Source organism: Vombatus ursinus, unplaced genomic scaffold (genome assembly GCF_900497805.2).
Source record: "Vombatus ursinus unplaced genomic scaffold, bare-nosed wombat genome assembly UNPS02014799.1, whole genome shotgun sequence".
NCBI lineage: Eukaryota > Metazoa > Chordata > Mammalia > Diprotodontia > Vombatidae > Vombatus > Vombatus ursinus.
Window position 1 is genome coordinate 31,438,994 of NW_020954577.1, and position 23,271 is coordinate 31,462,264.

At 35.3% G+C, this 23,271-nt stretch overlaps 1 protein-coding gene across 1 annotated transcript in view; it reads right to left on the reverse strand.

The window, feature by feature from the left end:
- TBC1D5 (TBC1 domain family member 5) overlaps positions 1-23,271 on the reverse strand; it is a 421,860-nt gene that overhangs the window by 353,788 nt on the left and 44,801 nt on the right. The window contains exon 3 of the mRNA XM_027872233.1: positions 8,779-8,913. Coding sequence (XP_027728034.1) covers positions 8,779-8,875 — 97 coding nt within the window. The 5' untranslated portion in view covers positions 8,876-8,913. The remainder of the gene's footprint in view (positions 1-8,778; positions 8,914-23,271) is intronic.

Consider the following 23,271-nt stretch of genomic DNA (forward strand, 5'->3'; position numbering starts at 1 on the left):
AAGTTCAAGCCTTTAACTCCTCACGCCTCACCTTCTACAGCAGTGTTCTATTTGATTTTCATGGTACAGATATCCCTAACCACCAATCTATCTAGTATCCTTGCCCCAACAGAGCACAAAGAAAACTGGTGGCCCAAGCAAGAGGTCAGCAAGAATAGCTACAGTAGGGAGCTGGGAACTAGCCTGGCTAAGCCCCTCTCCTGCCAGGATGTCCATGAGTCCTGTAGAATCAGGCCTCCACCTTCTCATTTCCTGTGCCAGCTCTACACCAGCAGCCATCAATCTCCTCCTAGGTAGATACTGATTCAGTTACCATTTATCTACCCCATTAGGTCCACTAGGCCTTGCCACCTGCTCTATCATGTGGCCTTCTGAAATCCTGGGACTTTCCACCCACTCTAAAGTGGAACTCTACATACTGTTGTTGCTAATTAGAATGTAAGCTCCTAGAAGTAGGTACTATGTTGTTTTTCTATTCGTATCACCCAGAGCTTGGTACAGCACTTGGCTTTCCCATTTCATACCACAATAGATAACAAGAAATGATAATTACATTGAGAGGGATGCAAACAAAATGACATGATAGGTGTGGAGGAGGAAGTCATGCTGATCATGGATCAAGGACAGTTTCTAAGAAAAGGCAAGATTTGAACGATGGGCAGGAATTCAATAGGTGGAAAAGGGTAGGCTGGGCATTCCAGGAATGAAGAACAGTATGAGGAAAAGCAAGAAGAATGGCAGTACAGTATGTGTTAGGGGAACAGAAAGGAGATGGAAGCAGAAAAACTATCAGAAACTTGTCGCAATAATCCAGACAGGTGGTGGTACGAGGGCAACGGCACTAGGAATAAAGAAGTGAGGATGGATACAAGAGATGTTGAGAGGCAATTCACAAGTCTTCTAAGATCAGGGTGCTACAACATTCAAAGTCATCCAGTGTGAGAGTCAGGTAAAGATTATATTTCCACAGAAAAAGAGAATAATGCAGAGATTTAAAGAACTATTCCAGCAAGTAGTACACTGTAGGTAGGTGAGGGCTTAACCAATAAGAAGTAAGTTGATGGCTCTAAAAAGACTCCAAATTCAAGATAAGGGTCTAGCCAGCTCAGACCAGTTAGGGTCAACCTGAGGACACCTGAAAAATGTTAGTGTGCCTGCTTAATGAACTTCATTACTATTATCTGACACACCCCGCATAAAATTAGAGCCTCATTAACGAGTCATGGGATGTATGACCAAGGGAGGGGGAACATACTTGAGCAGATCAAGGGGAAACATGTAAGGAGAGGTGTAACCCCACCAATCCGGGTCTGGGAGGTTTCGGGCCGAATTTGAATGTATAAAAGCATGCTTGCCCTTGCGCTCAGAGCCCATCCCTCCCTAAGAGGGGTGGAGCCCGCTTCTGGCCAGAAATGTCTAATCCTCTGGACTTGCTCTGTAATAAACTTTCTTGATACTAAATTTTAGGTGTCAAGCATATTTCTAACATCCAGCATCACCACAAGTCTCCAGATATCAAGGGGGGAAAAGCAGTGTTATATAACAGAAAGAAGGCTGGGATCAATGAGAGAACTATAGAACTGCCTACGTGGACTCCAGCCCAACCATCACTACAGCTCAATTCCAGATCCACTTTACTCATCATCTTTCTAGAGTATTTGTCCAAGATATAAACGGAGTAATTTAATCAGCTACCTGTCTAACTGAATGTTATCACTTGAGCAAAGTTCACCCTTTATTCACATTTTTAAAAAATTTCCCCCAGTAAGGATTGTTAGCTCGATTTCAATTAACTATGGTTCTCACAGACTCACAGGATTATAGATTTGAAGTTGGAAGAGTCCTTGTAAGTTACATAGTCCAAGATCCTAATTTTCAAATGAAGCCATGAAAGCTAATGAGCAGTGAAGCAATTTAGCCAAATTCACAGCCAGAAAGTAGTAGAGAAGTGGGAAGTGAGCCGGGTCTTTGGGGCTCCATGACCAGCACTTGATGCACCACAACAGGCAGCCCCCCAATGAAAGCTTGGCATTGAGGGATTATTCATGAAACTACTCTACTATGCTATAACTACATATAATATGTTTTCCCCCAAATTTAAACTCTATTAAATGTAAAACCTATCAGTTTAGAGAATACTATTAAGTAATTTTTAGCTTACGAAGGGATCTCTCAAACCTAGGAAAGTAGTCTTTAAATTATGTACTTCTCTGCCAAATATAAGTTAACCCAACATTAAATTCTCAAGAAAGTATGCTTCTAAGGGGCAGCTAGGTGGCGCAGTGGATAGAGCACCAGCCCTGAAGTCAGGAGGACCTGAGTTCAAATCCGGCCTCAGATCAAACCCTTGACACGTACTAGCTGTGTGACCTTGGGCAAGTCACTTAACCCTGATTGCCTCACTAAAAAGAAAAAAAAAAAGAAAGTATGCTTCTAGAGAGACAGCATATTCTAGTGAATAGAATAATGGACTTGGAGTTCAAGTAAATTTAGGTTCAAATCCCACCTCTGAAACTTACTAATTGAGTGGTCATAAGCAAGTCAATTCACCTGAGTCTCAGTTTCCTCATTTGTAATATTGGGCAAATAATGTTTTTTAAAATAAGTTTTTATTAATGCCTTTTTTTGGGGGGGTAGGTAGGTAATGCAATGGAATGCCAGACCTGGAGTCAGGAAGACTCCTCTTCCTGAGTTCAAATCAGGCCTCAGACACTCACTAGCTGTGTGACCCTGGGCAAGTCACCTAACCTCTGTTTGCCTTATCTGTTGGAAAAGGAAATGGCAAACCACACCAGTATCCTTGCCAAGGAAATCCATGGACAGTATGGTCCATGTGTCACAAAGAGTATAAGCTGACCAACAACAAGCCATTATGCACAGACTGTCTTCTCACCTCTGCATACTTCCCTCTGCATCAGTTCATGTAGAACTTTCCATGCTTCTCAGTAATCATCACATTTATCACTTCTTAGAGCTCCATAATAATCCATTACATTCACATACCGTAATTTGTTAGTCATTTCCTAACCAATGGGCATCTCCTTTGTTACCCATTCTGTGTTACCACAAAAAATATTGCTATAAATATTTTGATTTATATGGGGAGTTCCTATCATTGGCTTCTTCGGGGTGTAAGTCCAGCAATGGAATCTCTAACTGAAAGGATATGGAAATTAGTCACTTCACTTGCATAATCTGAAGCTTTTCCAAAATGGTTGTACCATTTCACAGCATCACCAACAATGTATTAGTGTGCCTATCATTCCACAACCCCTCTAATATTGACTATGCAAATTGTATTTGTAATACTTATTGCACAGAATTGTTGAGAATCTAAAACAAGATAATGAATGTAAATCAATTTGCAAAGTTGAAAGTGTTATTTAGGTGTCAGACATTATTCTACTTACCTAGCATTAATAATACATGGTAATTTCAATGTATATAATATTAAATGCATATTTAATAGAAACAATAAAATATGCCAAGCTTTTCAGAAGTTTGATGACCTACTTTTTATTTTTTATTTTTGGTGAGGCAATTGGGGTTAAGTGACTTGCCCAGAGTCACAAAGCTAGTGAGTATCATGTGTCTGAGGCTGGATTTCAACTCAGGTTCTCCAGACTCCAGGGCCAGTACTCTATCCACCATGCCACCTAGCTGCCCCCCTACTTTGTTTTTTAACTAAATTTTTAAAACTAAGCATTTATTTCCTCTCACTTCCATCTCCCCATCCCTCAATTTTGAAAGAAAAAAAGTACCAAAGCTTACTTTAGAAAAATCCTGAACATTTAAGGTCAATCTATACTTGATTAGTTTTTTTTCTTGTACATATAACATGAACAATTATTTTTAAGTATAGCATATCAAATTTTAGAAATTGTAGAAACTACAAAGAAACAACTTATTTTTACAAAATTCAGGAAACAGACATGTATCCTGAACACAGTCATGCTACCTACGGTCTAGGTTCATATAAAGATTGAATTACAGTAGCTATGAACTTCTTGGCCAAGAAGTTATTAGCTTTTCCCTTTTTACCCCTGTCTTGCTGAACTGATTTTTGCTTTGGGTTAATTAGGGTATTATAACTTGACATTTATTTGTCAGGAAACTCTCTCCAATTCATCCTTAGGGAAACCTTTAGTATAGATTGTAATTAAAAGGAAGCATAGAAGAAGTGGGCGTTAAGAGGGATTTGAAAGTGGAGTTTATAGGCTTTGAAGACCAGAAAGGAGAAAATTTCAAGTACCAGAATAAGCATGGATGAATATGCAGAGAAGTAAGAGAAAATCATTGGAGGCATTCAAATGGCGCCTGGCTGGATACTTGCTGGAGATGCTGTAGAGGGATCCCAGGTTTGAGAGATGAAAGAAACCTCAGAGAGCATCTGGTACAACTCCCTTAGTATATGGATGAGGAAATTGAGGTTAAAAAAAAAAAGGTAAAATGACTTGTCCAAGTCCACATGTCTAGTAACATAACTGGGATTCAAAACCCACAAAGTGACATACACCAAGCATGGGTTGGAAAAGATCACACTGAACTCACCTCAAAATTCTGATATTTATAAGATTTTCATATAGGATATGATATGCCAATGAACTCAATTATTATTATCATTATTACTATTGATTATGAAAATAGAAAAAATCTTGTCATCTGTAAAATGAGGAGAATGTACTAATTTTTATGAACCCTTTAAAAATTAAAATATTTTTCTGTGTTCCTTTTATCTGATTCATAATGATTCAAGGATACTCAAAAGGGTAACATTCTTTGGGGAGAAAATAAATTAAAAATAATCTTAATGACCTGATAGGATAAGAAAAAATAAACACAAAGCAACAATTTTAAATATTTCATATGTGTTGATATAAAAAATTCTATTCAATTCAATTAGCATTTTATTAGTGAATATTATGTGCTAGGCATTGGGGATACTGACAAAAATGAAGCTGTTTCTACACTCAAGTAGTTTACATACTACTGGGGGTAAATAATTTATGCATACACGACTAAATATAAAATACATAAAACCAATTTTCCAGAGAAGAGCACAGACCTATAAAGTACAACTTCCTGACAACAGAACCAGTTTTCAGAGGGCACAAAGAAAGGTAAGGTAGAATGGGACAGAGATATGCAGAGGGGGCTCAGAGCAGGGAATCTAAAGGAGGGAGGAGGGATGACAAGGCAAAGCAGCTTCTGCCGGAGGAAGAGACACTTGAACATCCAAAGGATCTGAACGGAGCAGCAGCTTCGCACACCCTTTAGAGCAGCAATTGGTAATGTGGGTTTGATATTCAACCCCTGAGCTAAAGGTAGATGAAAGAGTAATTTTAGCTCTGTTTCATAACAAAGAGAAATACGTTTTTACTAAGGCTATTTATATTAAATACATACAGACACAAAAAAATACAAATATATGTATAAAATACATATATGATAACTACAGTAAACTTCAGGTAAAATTAACCAGAAATAACCATAATACTGTTGTCAAAGATCTTAGAAGAGAAAAAAATGGTGGTCTCCCAAGGAGTAGCAGGCGACTCTATTAAAGAGCTTTTTTTGGTGGTGAAAGCAAGTTAGGATAAGGCCTTATTTTATTTAATTGAGAATGTATCAAACTCTAGAAATGATTTTAGACTATTTTCAATTTGAAGTAAAATACTTTTTCATTCAATTACTACTTTATAAAAAGTATGGCTTGTGAATGCATAATAACATCTTTTACTTTGGCTATAAAACTGACATAGTATTTTGATACTAAATCAGGTTTCCCAATTTTATTAAATACATTATGTTTTCTGCTGAATCATCCACTTCTTTAGTCGGAGGTCTTAGGACTTGCTGTGGTATTTCAAGTTTATTGTATTCCAGTCATTATAGAGAAGATAGAATGCCGTATTTTCTTTAAAGTTAAAAAAGAAGAGATCCAAGCATCCATGAAGTTAGCCACAGAAAAGGCCACCACCTGAAAAGAGCATTTACTATACTTCTTCCATCACCCCTCAAACTCTCTCCATTTTCCTTGTATACGCTCAGTCTACACAAATCGACTAATAATCCTACGGATTTTTCTTTTGATAATCACTTTTTAACTGCTTTGGTGTTTATCTTTTTCAGTTTCCACAGGCCCTTTTTAATGGCAATTTTTTCTCATGAATGGTTATAATTCAGCTTGAAAAAAATGGTAAGCTTCTGCTCATTGTGGGGTGGCATGGGGTTTATTGGAAGAAGAAAAAAAAAAGAACTATTTCACTCAGACTCATTTCTAACGCTACATTAGTCTTCAACTAATTACAAATGGAACAACTCAATAGCCAGATAGATACTCTATTGCAAAAGAATCATAGAGGGTATGCTGTGGTAAGGTTTCAAAAATATATAAACACTTCCAAATCTAAAGTTGGAAGCTCCTACAAAAACATTTTACAAACAAACAAACATACTAGTAAGGTGATGATACTTCAGTTGAATAGGAAGTCCATATTAAAATGCAATGCACATTTCTGTTCAAAAAAGGAAATTTATGAAGACGAAATAGTTGCTTTCTATAAAATATTTACATATACAATGCACAAAATCCACTATGGTTAGTAACCTTTATGACTTTGAAGAGCCATATATTTACATATCTTTCTCTTTGCATGTGCATGTGCGTATGTGTGTGTTTTGTATATATTTTTAACAGTTGACAGCTGTTTTAGAGCATACAGAGAAGCCAAGCTGAATGAGGGTCTTGATTACTTCAAGATTAGCTATCTAAAGTTTCTATTCATTTTAAGTGTTGTTAGTGCGAAGAGTCATTAGTCACTTCCTTGTCTCATAGAACATCAGCATACATTTACATTGTTAATGAACATTTGGGGTAAATGAATTAATGGCACTTTTAAACATCAATTCAGTCCTAATAACTCTGTATGTCAGAGAAATGTTAGGATAGGATATAAACGAAAAGCCTTTTCAGTCAAGGTAACCAAGCATTCCTGCTTGGTTAATATAACAGGTAAATAATAACAGGTAAAATTAATTTAAAATGTTTTTGTAACAGGGTTTAAAAATCCCTATTCTCAGAGAAATAGCTAGGATCGAAATTTATTCTTAACCCCTTACCCAAAAGAACTGTGATAAGAAATATGCATCTCAACCAGAAACAAAGTCATAAATTGGAGTGACAAGACCTTATGTTGATCACAAGAGTCATACTTATTTTCAATGTTAATTAGCTGAAGATCACTTAGTTTTGAGAAACTATTTCTTACATCATATTTCTTTCCATTTCATTAAAGAAAATTCCTTTAAAAGTATGGCATATGTTTGCAACCCAAATTTTAAAATGTTGCACTATATTTTAATTATCTCATACAGAAAACCTGAAAGGCAATGAAGCATAGTGGATAAAAGAATCACCAAAGAGCCAGCAAGACCTGCATTCAAATCCTGCCTCTTTCTACACAGCATTTCAATGACCATGGACAAGTGAATTTATAAGCTCCCAGAGTCCCAGGCGACTCTTTAAGAGTAGGAGTTACATAAGTGTTTTTTGCCAGCCAAGAATTTCCAAACCATGAGTTTTCTATACAGATGAAATCACAGATCCAAACTGCCTCACTTTAAATAAAAACAAAATTCCAAGGAAGCAGCTAAAACATTGATAGCTATTTTATAAAATTCTTAATGCATCAAAAATATAACGATTAAGACATCTGGTAGTATTAAAATATTATTTTCAATATCAATAGTGGCATTACTTTCAATACTGTATTGAAAAAAAACTGAGAATAAAATTTACTCCATTTCCATAGAAATTTATTTCTCAAATCACTTAAATTAACTATAACCCAACTTACTAGGGAGATAAATTAATAGAATGTTTAAATTGCAGAATGTAATAAAGACACATTTAAAGAACAATTTGGGTTAAGTGGACAAGAAACAGACAAAAGTTATTTTGACCAATTTAAAAATATTTTTATCACACAATCCTGGTGAATGTAGTAAATGGAATATTACTGGTATCTACGTAGCAGACCAGCCCCTATGGTTACTGTGAATCTCTAAGAATCTGATGAATACTTTCTTAGAAAGGATAAAATTTCTAAGAAGCTTAAGTTTATTATTTAGTTCCTATTAATAAACTATGCTATAATTGCTAATAAATTATTAGAAAGGGAATGGAATATAGAAAAGGATTTAAAGGTGGTTCCCTCAATAATGATGGGGTATTCTCACCACAAATTAGTTTAATAGGGGAAAAAATAAAATTCCATTATAAAAGGTTTGATTCTACTACTACTGTTCACTTAAAAGCATAACTGAATCTTGAGAGTTACAAAGAAAACTAGAAGCAAACGAGTTTTTATCCTTGCATAACCTAAGCTTAGGGGGAAAAATCATACATGCAAAGCCAAAAAAAAAGAGGTTGATTTATTTTAGAAAAACCAACTTCTAAAGCAGCTAAAAGAGCTTGGACACAGCCCACTTTGCATTCCTACATTCTTCTGCTAAAGTCACTGTTTGGCTTGTGATTTAAAAAGGATGACAGCACATTGAACATTTGGCTAATGTTTCTGTATATAATTGAAAGTTGACTTTTTGCGGTTTTCATTAGTGTCACAGTGTACTATGAACATTCTGTGAAATGTTCTTAAAGTTACCCTGCTCAGCCTCATTGGGAGAATTAAACAAATTATGACAGGCTTCACGATCATCAGACTCTCCTCTAAGGCTTTCCAAGGGTAAAGGAAAGCAAAGGAATACAAAACTTACCTTCAGACTTCAAGTAACCCAGCAAAGGGTCAATGCCGACTTCTTGCTCTTCAGCCTGCAAGGGGTGGTGATGAGTTTCAGAGAAGGAATGAAACATAGCTAGCAAAGGCAACTATCACCAAAAGTGATGGATATCTGGGGGGAAAACAAACACATAGAACTGGTTACTATTATTTCTTAAATGATACTCTGAAACTGTGTGGAAGAGGCAAAAAAATCATAAAATGGTGGGATTTGGGGCCAAAGGAGAGCTTGGATGTCATTCAGTACAACTCACTGATTTTATAGAGGAGAAAACTGAGGCCGAAGGAAGTGAATGGATATGTTTAAAGTCATATAAGCAGTAAAATAACAGAGTGGAATGTGAAACAATGAGTATGACGTTACCCCTATACTCAATCAACTCCAATGATTCCTTTCTACCTCTAGGATAAAATTTAAACTCTTTTCTTTGGCACTTAAAGCTCTTCACAGGCTGGCCCCATCTCTCCTTTCTAATAGTATTACCCATTACTCCCCTCCACACACTCTACGCCAAAGTGGCACTCCTGGTACTCCTCACACATGAACCTCTGAGCCCCATCTCCATTATTAGCACTGGCTGCTGTCACTCCACCCCCTAAAAATACTCGTTCCTCGAGCTCATGGTTTCTTTTAAGATACAACATTTAAGTGCAACATTCTGCAGGTCACTGTTCCTAGTCCCCTCAGAGACTGGTATCTTTCCCACAAGGTTACTTTGCATCAGCATTGCCTGTGATGTGTACAGATGTACATGAAAAGGTATATATGTACATATATACAGGCATAGATACATGCATATGATACACACATGTTGTCTGCTACATTAGAAGGTAAGCTCCTTGAAGGTAGGAATGGTTTCATTTTGCTATTGTTTCCCCAGTGCCCACCACATAGCAGGTGCTTTTAAATGAATAATTAATCCAATTTATAGCATAAGAACCAATCCTTCAACAGGTTCAAGAAATGATGATGGGTCTATAAGTTCATGAGAAAGTGGATTCAATTATTTTGCTCAACTGAAATATAAATTTCAATAGTTTTCCATAAGTTAGCTTTATTAAAGTAATTTCATTAATACCAATTTTTCTACCAATCAGGATTTTCATTTTCCTACATTTGGTCAAAAAAAGAATTGAAAATAAAGTTGAATCACTGTGTCTTCTAGTATTTCAGAGACCTTAAATATTTCTAGAACCTTTATATTTTGTTTATTAATCAGATACTATTTTCTTAATTAAAAATATACCAGAAAATCCATTATCCCATTTTTTGTTCAAAAGGATGTGACTTTTACTTACACATGAGAACAGTAAGATTATTACATTACAAAAAAAAAATTTTATTCACTTCTTTCTGGGCTGTGCTTTTAAGCAGGCTTATGCCAAATTGGGGGAGAGAAATTGTTCAACTGCAGTTTGTGAATAATTACAAAGCTACTTTCTCACAGTACTTTAAGACTGACAGATCACTAGGCAGAGCCTTACACACAGTAGCTACTTCCCACATGTTTAGTGAATTGCCTTGAATGAAGAGAACTGATCATCATAAGCATCAATTACAAACTCTGCAAGTTAGGGTACATTCAGCAATGGTACAACTGGTCAATGGTAGGCACATGGAAGGCAGGGTAAGGTCAGAAATGAACAGATTTAGGTAAGTTTACTTCAGGATTATCAATTGATGTAGTTCTATGTCAACCAAACGACTAAGAATTAATTTACTGTTCACATTTTCAAAGGGTAATTTCTACAACGTTCTACCCTTTCCAAAGCTGTCAATTTCTCATTACATGACAAAAAATTAGATTTGAATAGGTACTAGTATGTCTTCAACACCTAAAAATCTCCTACCACCTTTTTTTTTTTTTAAATTAAAGAAAGTGGATATAATCCACGCTTCTAGATATTCCATACGCAGAAGAAGCGGCAACAGGCAGTGGAGATGTTGGTCAGATAACAGAAATATAACTGAAACCACAAATCCTAAGGGTTTCTTGTTTCTCTACTTTATTTCTCTGAACAATTGTTTTTCATACTATGGAAAACAATCTGACCATGTGCTATGACTTAATTTCATGCTAAGTTATTTGCCAGTTTGAGTTAAAAGCTGCCATCTCATCTCCTGGCGGAGCACAAAGTGCTCTGGGGTTTGGGTTTCAGTTCTAGTTATGCCCAACTTACCTGTGTGACCTTGGTCAAGTGGAATCACCTCTCTGGGTCTCAGTTTAAACAATCTCTCAGGTTCTTATCCCTCTCAGAGATTGTATGCTTTATGTATGCTTTACGATCTTTAAAAATTACTTCCCTAAGTACAGTTAACATATGTTTAAAAAGAATTCAGAAAATCCAAGTAACCAAATTTTTGTGTATATGCCGTTTGGCTAAGATAGACAAATGACAAGTAAATAAGCTAACGTTTGAGATTTGTTCAAAGCCATTTCTAACGTACAATAAAATCAGTACAGATTTTTTTATTCTACATTTACAACACTGTACGATGAAAACTGATATCTATGATGACAATATAAAAGACTGCAAGATATTGAATTTCTTCCCAAATCATTAATGAAAGATTATAATCTGTATAGTTTTACTGCTAAGTATCTTTCACTTTATTCTAGTGATCTGAAAATTGGTATCCCAAAGTTTAAATATGATAGATTTGAATCAAAAGACATTATCTTAGTTAACCAGAATATTAAATTAACTAAACACACCATTCTACAATAAAAATAAGCATCTTAGTCTTTGATTATGTCTGTCAGTATAAAATGATACCTTTCAACTTCAGTATTTCTTAGGGGTGGGAATCTAACCTTGATTCTTTTTATAATATTTTACAGTTACAAATTAGTTTAGATTATTTAATTTCAATCAATCAAGAAATGTTTATTAACCTGTGTCTGGAATGATGTGCTATGCTGACCACTTCCCAGAATTCTCCTCACAATGTCATCTACTCTTAGGGTCATCAACTCTATTCTCCTCCCATCAAAACCTACATTCCTCTCATGGTTCACACGATAGGTGAGCTTTGGCTTTCTTCTGCCCTGACCAGGCATTTAGACCATTTTCTGGGATCTCTTCTCCATGCTCCCTGTAAGTACTATCTTACCTCATTGTTTGGATTTGCATCCACAGCACTTAGCACAGCCATACCAAATTATCTATGTATCTATCTATCTATGTACTGATACAAAGATAAAAAAAAGAAAATGCCTCCTCCCTCAAGTAGATTACATTATATCAAATCAGACTTTCACTAATCTAGGGAGGTAGCACAAATACTATTGTTCCTATTTTGCAGGTAATCAAGAGATTAAGTGATTTCTTCTCCTTCATGTACCAAGTAAATGGCAAATCTTGTGGGGCTGGATTGTTTGTTTGTTTGTTTGTTTTTTAAGGTCCAATGAGGCAAACTAGTAAACAGTTATTTTCAAAACTTTTTTTGGACTGACTTGAATCTTTTTCTCCTGGTCAGTTTATAGCCACAGTTTTGTCTACTAAACTTATCTACTTTAGACTAGACAGTAGATTTAAAAAGCTTCATAGTTCATGGGTATTATTTCAGAAAGTTTAATATGGATAATGAATGTTTTTGACACTTATTTTTCTATTGATTTTTAAATAGTGCTGTTTTTTCTATTTATAAAACTAGATGCTATGTGATTAGTTTCTTAGATCAATAAACAATTTAAAAGTCTTTTTTAAACATCTCAAATTTTTTGATATTTTTCAAATTTACATTAAAATTTAAGCCAACTACAAAGCAAAATATTGGTCTACTATGACTAACCAAGAGATTATTCCTTCAAAAGCAATAACTTTTATTTAAAAATGTTTATGATAATCAACATTTTAAAATATTAATGGTCAACAGAAAATCAACTGTTAAAATGTTTTTATATAAGGTAATTCTTAGACCAAAAATTCCTCTATCAGCATTACAGCTAACAAGTAAGGCCTATGCCTTTAAATCACCTTCCCCCTTATAGCATACTGGAGAAAAAATAAACTCAGGACAAACACTTACCATTTATTAAGTAATCACTCTATTAAAATATTTCTCAAATTAAAACTTGGAGCTTAATGACTGACTGCCGAAGTGGCATTAGAAATATTAAACATGGCGGTGAGGGAAACCTAATTTTCCCTTTTCAGTGAGGGAACAATAATATAAAACTACACCAAGAACAGCTTTCCTTTGAGTCATGAGACCAGAAGAGGTGAATTCACCTCATCCATCCACAGGTGACTTTGTTTTAAAGTATTACATGCCACCTTGGCTACTAGTGTATAACTTGAAGAAAAAAAAAAGTACCTGCCAGTTTCTTTTAAAATGAAAAACTAACCTTACAGATGAGATCATATGACAAAAATTAGATCAAATGATTCAGTCAGATGACTTGCAAAATCAGTTCTTTTCCTATAAGGTTAAAATGATCATCCAAAAGGAGGAAATTCAAATGAGAATAACTAATGTACTCTAGAGAAATAGAATAAGGGTAGAAATAGGCAAGATTTTAACACTACAGCTTTATCAAAAGACAATCTGGGAAGAAATAAAAAAATTAAATTTTCTCATGTTTTCAAAATTAAAGAATTGTAAAAATATAACAAAATGGGGAGTTAACGTAAAAAAAGTTAAAATGAACAGCTTCACTTCTAAACTGAACAGTCTGTCCCTCTATATACAGGATCAAATAAGATAATATTTGGAAAGCACTTTGAAGCCTTAAAGAGCTTTGTAAATGATAGTACTCGTTATTATTAATTAAAAAACATTTATTAAGCACCAATTCAAAGACAAAAAAGAAATTTTCCCTTTCCTCAAGGTGTTTATATTCTTAGCAAGATCTAAGTTACATCCATACACATGGTGTGTCAAACAGGAAGTCTCCTCAGCCAAAAAGGGGGGGGGGGGAATGAGTAAAGGAAACCAACTGCTGGCATTGCTGACACAAAACAAGTGGTTAATCACTTCAATTTTTCACTTCCCAAATGGCATCATATAGACAAAACCTCTAGAAAAACAAAAATTTATTCCCACTGAATATTAGATTTCATATATTCACATTTTGTTCCTTCCTTGACTATTTCTAACACTTGAGCACTGAGTTTGTATTCTGAATTATGCTGTTGTAAAGACATCCATATTCAGAAAAAAGGCCTGAAAAGTATATTTCATTCATTTAAATTTTTGATGGATGATAAACTTATAAGTCAAACACTGAGAATTACTATTATTTTACATAAAGAACTCTCAGATAAGGAAAGCATCTTGAATGCACTACTGCTAGAGTTAGGGAAAAAGTGACATCAAAAGAAGTATCATCTTCTTCAGGTAGGGCTTTTCTGGCATGAGGGCTGTATATAATCTCTGAGAAATGGCATCTGGGATGATGAAAATAAGGGCAGAGAGGAAATGCATCCAAAAGAAAATGCATCCTCATAATCAGAAGATGGACAATAAATTGGTCAAAAAATGGAATGTGGGATGGGCATGGGAGGGGGATATTACTTAGTCAAGGTAGTCAAACATGAATATAGTGCTGTGAAATATGATGTTGTGGGGTTTTATTCAATAAAAATCCCTCCACTTGAGCTCCTGTCTGTCAATCTTTAATACAAAAGAGTTAGATTGGACTTTAAATAAGTTAATTAAGTATTAAAATCAATCATCTGAAAGTCTTAATATTTAATATTGTTAGATTGTATATCAAAGTGGTTTTATTATTTATTTACTCCAAACCTTTCCAGAATACTTCATGTGGCAATAGGGGGTCTGTATCTCACAAGATAAATGCATTTACAATGCCAAATAAATTATATATAAAAGCATTTGTCTTAATACATGTCATTCAATATTAAATATCACCCATTGGTACCACCCTGAAACTTTAATCCATTTTTATCAACCACACATTTGTATTATTCAAATGCTGTCTACTAAATAGTTGTCTCTGGAGCTACACTGAGGACCTACATATCTAAGAACAATTATCACAGGGAATTTAAAGCACATTTAACCCTATAATTGTCATATATTATCAAGACCTAGCAACTTGGGTAAAGAATCAACTGTGAATTAAAATTCTGGACACAAAAACAACATAACTCATTGGGAGCGAGCAGAAAATGATGATCATTTCCACACATGTTCTTCTAAAATTCAGATGCTATAAAGTCATAGCAAGAAGGCAGCTTTTGAAAAATCAAAACAAACATAAGCAAATTAGGAGAGCAAGGAATAATTTACCTGTCAAATCTATGGAGAAGGGAAGAATTTATGACCAAACAAGAGATAGAAAGCATTACAAGATGTGAAATGGATAATTTTGATTATATTAAATGAAAAGATTTTTTGCACAAACAAAACCAATGCAACTAATTAGAAGGAATGCAGAAAGTTGGGAAACAATTTATACAGCAAGTATCTGACAAGGACGTCATTTCTGAAATATATAGAGAACTGAGTCAAATCTATACAAAATATAAGTCATTCCCCAATTGATAACTGGTCAAAGGCTATGAACATGCAGTTTTCAGATGAAGAAATCAAAGTTATCTATAGTCATATGGAAAAAAAATGTTCTAAATTCCTACTAATTAGGGAAATGCAAATTAAAACAATTCTGAGGTATCACCTCACACCTACCAGATTGGCTAATATGACAGAAAAGGGAAATGATAAGTGTTGCAGGGGACATGGGAAAATTGAGACACTAATGCACTACTGGCGGAGTTGTAAACTGATCCAAACATTCTGGAAAACAATTTGGAACCATATGCCCAAAGGACAATCAAACTGTGCATACCCTCTGATCCAGCAATACCACTACGAGGTCTGTATCTCAAAGAGATTTTCTTAAAAAATTGAGAGGAGGGAAAGGAAACCCATTTGTAAAAAAAATACTTATAGCAGCTCTTTTTGTGGTAGCAAAGAATTGGAAATTGAGGGGATGCCCATCAACTGGGGAATGCCTGAATAAGTTGTGGTATATGACTGTGATGGAATACTATTGTGCTATAAGAAATGACAATTTCTTATATGATTTAAGAAAAACCTGGAAAGACTTACAAGAACCAACACAAAGTGAAGTGAGCAGAACCAGGGAAACTGTACACAGCAATAGCAATACTGTATGACGATCAATTATGAATGACTTAGCTATTCTCAGCAACATAATGATCCAAGGCAATTCCAAAGGACTCACGGTGAAAAATGCTATCCACTTCTAAAGAAAGAACTGACTGAGTCCGAACAGATACTATTTTTTACCTTTTTTGTGTTTGTTTTTCTTTTGGTCTGTTTCTTCTTTCACAACATGACTAATGAGGAAATGTGTTTTACATGATTGCACATATATAACCTATCTCAAATGCCTTACCATCTTAGGGAGGGGTAGGGAAGTGAGGGAGAAGAAATTTTGGAACTCACAAATTTTTTTTAGAATGAATGTTACAAATTTGTCTTTATGTGAAGTGGGGAAAAAATAAAATACTATTAAAAAAAATCTAAACAAGAACTGAAGTACTATGAAAAGTTGAAAATTTGTTTGCATAATGGAATCCCAGGTCTTCCACTTGACTACTTTTGTAACTCTAGGCTTCAGTTACCTCAAAGATAAAATGAAGGAGGTAGGGCAGGAGTTGAAACGGGAGGATTTCACAACTCTCTTCTAGTCTATGCTCTGAATCACATTAGGCTTACTTCAGATCAGTGCAGGTCCTTCTTCCAGAAAGGACTGAAATGTAAAAAGGATGATGACTTTATGTAAAAACCCAAATAAAAGCCTCAATACTTACTAAAAAAACAAAACAAAACACTACCCATAATTACTCTACTAGGTTCACTTAAATACCAAATCTAAGTTTGCCCTTTGAGCTGCTAAGGGAAGTTTTAAAATGCAATTTTTTATGATAATGCTGTTTAATCTATTGTATCAATGTTTAATAGTCAAAAATTTGTATATAAAAAGAGAAAAGTATCAGCTATATGAACTTGGGCTAGTCAGCTCACTGTGAGACCTTGTTTTCTTCATTTTCAAATTGTAAAGTCAGGCTACATGACCTATAAGACATCTGTAGATCTAAAATTCCAAGATTCTAAAAACTACAGGTAAACTGAAAAGCCAAAAATTTATGAAGAAATGAAAAAAAAAATGAGGACAGGAACTAATAACAATCAAACGTAACCAGTAACTAATTTAGCTAAATTTTTCAAAAAATGTTGATCACATAAACAAGGAAGGGCAGATGTATCAGTTTGGAGCCACAAAATCAAATGTTCCTGTCAAATCTTATGAGTCAAGTTCGTGGTATCGAGTGGAGGAGAGGGACATGCCATAGCAGCAGGCTATCTATACCTATGAACTAGGCAGAAGCCTTAGAGAGCTCCATGGACAGGCCTCCTTACAAAAACACTAATAACAATGAGATCAGGAAAGGCTGAGGGTTGTGGGAAGGAAGGGATCCTACTGGGTAGAAATGAATTTCTGGCATAGAAGATAGCCTACACAAAGGCACAGAACAAAGAATGTTGAATTTGGGGAACATCGAGGAGATCATTTGAACTAGAGTTGTATGAAACATCAGAATAGCAGAAAAGTATCTAGAATAAAGTTGGTGGGAACTACATTGGGAAACATTTTAAGAGCCATGAAGTTTGTGTTTTATCCTGGAGACAAAAGGAAAGCACTGAACTTCTCTGAACAAGGGCGGGATGTGATTAAAACCCTGTCTCTGGAGGAGTATTAGTGTGTTAGAAGGAGGGAGGATGACTTAGGAAGGAGAGAGGCTGGAAGGAGGGAGACCAGTGAGGATGCTGCAATAAGACCAGAGCCAGGATTGTGGTCCTCTGATTGGGGACACAGGATTAGATCCAAGAAATGGCAGAACCAGAGCAGTAAAACTAGCAAGATTTAACCAGAGCCTGCGTGGACTCCCTCCTCTCTAAAACAACCCGGCATTTTGTATATACTTTTACACATTTGTATATACTTTATCTTGCTTATACTTGTATATTTGTACGTACTTCATATATATTGAGTCCCCCCATTGAATCTAAGCTGTTTTAGGGCAGGATCTGTTCGTTTTACTTGAGTTTGCATGCCAGTGCCTAGCACAGCGTCCTGGCATGCCTCAGGCATTTAATAAATTTATGTTGAATGATTAACAACTGACTAAATGGAAGGGATGAGAGAGAGGGAAGAATCAAAGATAATGTGCAGGCTACATTTCTAAGTGACTGGAAGTATGGTGGTACTTTCAATAGAAATGGGGAGGTTTGTGTATTGAGTTTTCGGGGGAAGAAAATGAATTTCTTTTTGGCACAGTGAATTTGAGAAGTCAGTGAAATATTTTGAGAGAAATTCCAAGCATGTAGTTATCTATACGGCCCTAGAAATAGGAGAGATTGAGCTACATAAATAGATTTGAGTCACCTCGGCTAAAGAAGATAAGCAAATCTATGAGAGCTGAAGAATACCATCACAAGAAAGTACAGAGAGAAGAGAAAATGATCCAAAAAGTCTGCCCAAAAGACTATCAACAGAAATTAATCTTTTATTAAGTATCTATACAGGGTTTAGTGTACACAGAGGTGAACCACAGTTGTGTGGGGCAGGGAAAGAAATGTTTTTTGAGCCTGAGCCCAATAACTTGTTTAAAGTTGTGTGTAAGTGTAAATATGTCTGTAAATCAATTATTGATCTTTTCTTCTCAAGTTTCAATAAAGGGAGAAGTTTCAAAGAACACTTTCAGGTACTTTTTTGTAGATTTCTCAGTTACTAAAATGGTAGAAAAAAGGAAGAAGCACCACTATATATGACAGGGGTGGGGAATCTGCAGCCTCAAGGCCACATGTGGCTCTCTTAGTCCTCACGTGTGGCTCTTTGGGGGAATCCAGACTTCACAGAAGAAACATCATAAAAGGATTTGTTCTGTAAAACTTGGACTCAGTCAAAAGGCCGCACCCAAGGACCTAGAAGGCCACATGTGGCCTGGATACCACAGGTTCCCCACCCCTGCTAGATGACAACCAAGCCAACAAAATTGCCCTTCCTAAGACGGTATATAAACAGCCTCAACTTTTCTCCATTTCTTATCTTGCTGATTCAATGCTGTCTAATGCACCTATCCTTAATTTCTTACTACTTTTATATATTTCTCTACTTTTTTTATATTATGTGATGAAAAACAGGAACACTATTTAACCAAACCAGCATGTGGAAAAAATAATCTATTTTTTTTTTTAGATCTAGTTTGCAATATCTATTTCAAGATATAAGAATGATAAATAAACAACTACCTGCTTTTATGACAGCAAATAATACAAAGTTCTCTTCAAAAGAAGATAACACCAGGGGAAAAAGGGCACAGTAAAAAACACTGAGTGTAAAGTGGGACATTTCCTCTAGCCTGCATTCAGTATTATTGCTGTTGATCAGTCATGTTCAACTCTTTATGGCTCTGGTTGGGATTTTCTTGGCAACAATGCTAGAGAGGTTTGCGTTTCCTTTTCCAGTTCATCTTACAGATGAACAACTCAGGCAAATAGGGTTAAATGACTTGCCCAAGGTCACACAGCTTAGCAAGTATCTGAGGCCAGATTTGAACTTGGGAAGCCGAGTATTCCTGACTTCAGACCTGGCACTCTGTGCACTACAGCGCCATCTAGCTGCCTTTATTCTATACTGTGGTAAATACTTAATTTCTTTCTTTTAAGGCAATTTGGGTTAAGTGACTTGCCCAGGGTCACATGGCTAGTAAGTGTCAAGTGTTTGGTCTGAGGCCGCATTTGAACTCAGGTCCTCCTGACTTCAGAGCCAGTGCTCTGTCCACTGTGCCACCTAGCTGCCCTAGTATATACTTAATTTCAAGAAAATTTGAGTATCATGGTTCTTAATTTTGAAGGAAGACAATTTGCAGAGGTGAAATTATTTTGAAAAGGAAATGACTAAATAAGAATATGCTGACTAAATCAAACCAGTCATATATTGTTGACATTGTTTTCTATACAAGCTGGTATCAATGGACACGGGGGGGGATTGAGAAAAATCCACAAAATATATTAATAAATTAATTTAACTGACTTTAACGAACCAATCAGAATGCATTTATTAAGTACCATCCATATGCAGGGCATTGTGTTAAGTATTAAGGACACAAGTATAAAGAATAAAGGAATCTTTCACAAGCAGCTTACATTCTAATGGGGAATAAAAGAACATATACATATAGATATATGCATATATGTGTAAATAAAGTGAATATATACAAATAAATACAAAGAAGTGAAATACAAGGAAATTTGGAAGTAAGGACACTAGCACTTGGGGAAATCAGAAAAGATTTTTTCAAGAATATGGTACATGAGTTGCATAGAAAAGGGCTCTATGAGATTTCAGGCTAAGAGGAAGTGCATTTTGGGGAGGGTGCAAATGCATGAAAACTAGAGGTAGAGTATCCTGTGTGAGGGAACAGAGTGAAAAGAGGAGCCAGTTTAAATGACTTTAAATTGCAGGGATGGGGAGGAGAAACTGACAATATAGGAATGTCCAATGGGGTTGGAAAGACTGGTTGGGTCTTGGTTGTGAAGGCCTTTGAAAGCTAACCAGCAAAGTCTATATTTGATCACAGAGGCCATAAGAAGTCACTGGCCTTAATAAGGTAAGAGAATCACTTGGTCAGATGCATGTTTAAGAAAAACATGATGGAGTAGAGTGGAGAGAGATGAGGCAGGAAACCAGTTAGGAGGCTGTTACAATATGTGAAAGGTGAAAAGGGCCCAGACTAAGGTGGTAGTTGTGCCTGAACAGAAGGGATTGAATGTGAGAGATGCTACGGAAGGAAACACTACAAGATTTAAAAAAATGATTAGACACGTGGAGTGAGGGAGAGTAAGGAGTTGAGAATCTTACCATGGTTATGAAGCTGGGAGTTTGCCTTTGACAGAAAGCAAAGTTTGGAATAGGGGAGGGGGATTCTAGTGGGAATGATGAATTAATTTTGAACAAGTTACATTTAAAATGTCTCTGGGATATCGACTCTTAAATGTCCAATAGGTCATCAAGATGTGGGTGTGACTCAGGCTGAATACAAAAATCTATGAATTATCTTCATGGAGATACCCATAAGAGCTAATTAAGTTTCCAAGGAAGAGGGTGTAGAAGAATTGTTTAGTTGATAGAAAACATTTTTTAATTGAAGACATTTACATAGGAAATAGCATCCCTAATAAAAATAAGAAGCATTCATAGAAATTAATCTTAAAATTAAATAATGTTCAAGTATACATGTTCAAATTGATTTGCAATCAAACAGCTGCAAAAGAAAACTGCTAGTATGGATCCTAAATAAATTTATATTATCAGTGAATTTTAAAATAAAATGAAGATTTGGTCTAACAGTATAAAATTTTTTGCTTCTCAAGAATAAAAATTTTAATTTCAAATATTCTCATCATGACTTCACAAAATATTTTCCATAAATAACTTCATCTCCTAGAAGCTGATATTCATATTTCTTCTCCAAATATTTAAAATACCTATTACGTTTTAGCCACCAAGAGATGTTACAAAGTATCAATCTGAAAATCTCTATCATGATGTTTTCGGGCCTTTAGATATAAATATGGAAAAAAACAATTTCCTTAAACTATGAACATTTTCCCAGATTAAATACTCTGCTCAATAGGTTATATGAAGATTATTATGCTTAATGAAGATTATCTGATTATAGCTTTTTTCCTGTGTCAACAACAGGTAAATTAATAAAAGTAGTATTTCATTATTTGCAATTTCTCTCCCTAAAAATGTCTGAATCATTCTAATTATCTTTGAATTTTAAAGAAAAATTCTGAGTTTTAGAATATTAACTTCTTAAGAAGTTCAAATACTGACCTAATTTTCAGAATTAAAAATAATGTCGAGGGTTTTTTATAAACCATAAATTTATGCTCGCCATATTTTGTACACCATTATCATCTGTGATGAACAATCCCACTTAGAAAAGTTGTGCATGGCAGTCAGCAAACTTTAAGACATTTAACTTTCTTGCTTATGTGCTTAGAGCCAAACTTTAAAATTCTTATAAAAAATATCAGCTGGGCCCCAATCAATAGCTTTACATATTAGAAAAAGGATTAAAGCTAGATCATAAAGAATAAGGGTAGCAAAACTTGGAAATATAATTCTATGGTATTTATGTTTTATGGGTGGAAGGCAATTTAATTATATACCAGCAAATTCTTTTATCTTGTTCCTTAAACCATTCCTATGTTAATTATATCTAAAAAATATATGGTTAATGCATGTATTTAATATCAAAAAAGCTGTACTATGAGAGAACAAGACTAGGTCTTAAACTAATATGTACCTGAATACAGTAAAGTGAAGAATTCTGAGCCCAGGTGATGATGTTCCATCTAACTTGGGAAGATACCATGCTTTTGGAAGCTAACAAAGTTCTTTTGAGTTAAAGTAGAAAATACCACTGCTTCAGGGAATCTTAATAATCAATCAGTCCATGCAATTGATAGCAAATAATATGGATTCCAAGTATATCTTAAGTACCACAATTTCTTAGATTTCTGTGGTCTTGTCTCATCAAACATGTGCGTGGCAGTGCAACTGTTAACCCTCCACTTCAGGCTAAGTGCACCATTGACCCTGCCTACCTATTCCAAAAGGGCAGATATGTGGCACAATGAATAGAGTACTGGGCATGAACTCAGTAATACTCATTTTCCTGAGGTCAAATCTGGCCGCAGATACTTATTATCTGTGTGACTCTGGGCAAGTCACTTAACTTTGCCTCAGTTACCTCAATTGTAAAATGAGCTGAAAAAGGAATGGCAAACCACTCCAGCATCTTTGCCAAGAAAACCCCAAATGGGGTCATGAAGAGTCAGACATGACTGAAACAACTGAACAGCAACAACAACACAACAACAACCTAATCCAATATGGAGCCTAGCCTAAGTTATTGTTGCAGCTCATCTGATAAGCCCTCACCCAAACTCTTTAGCTTGGAAATCTTGATACTAACCTGTGTGCCAAATTTTAACCTAACCTTTAGTAAACAGTATTCGTCAACACTTGTTCACTTTACCTATACTCTATTTTAGCTGTTTATAGTCAAATATTCAACCTTCAAACCTGTTGGCCTCTTCCAAATCTGGACTGAGTGGCCTTATTTCAAGATAAGTGTATCTTAATCAAGGTCAAGGTGACTCAGAAATATCAATACGTTGTGCCTGGAAGATCCTTATGCTTGAGTACTTTATGCTTTATCACATAAAATTAATACTTCTTGATTATTATCCAAATTTGGTGTCAATTGTAATGTCAGATAAAGTGTTACCAAAATGACTTCCAATAACTTCTAGGATAGGCCTACACAACCTGTGGCCCACAGACACACCAAAGGATTTCCAGTGGCCCACGAAAAATGTAGAGGAAAAATC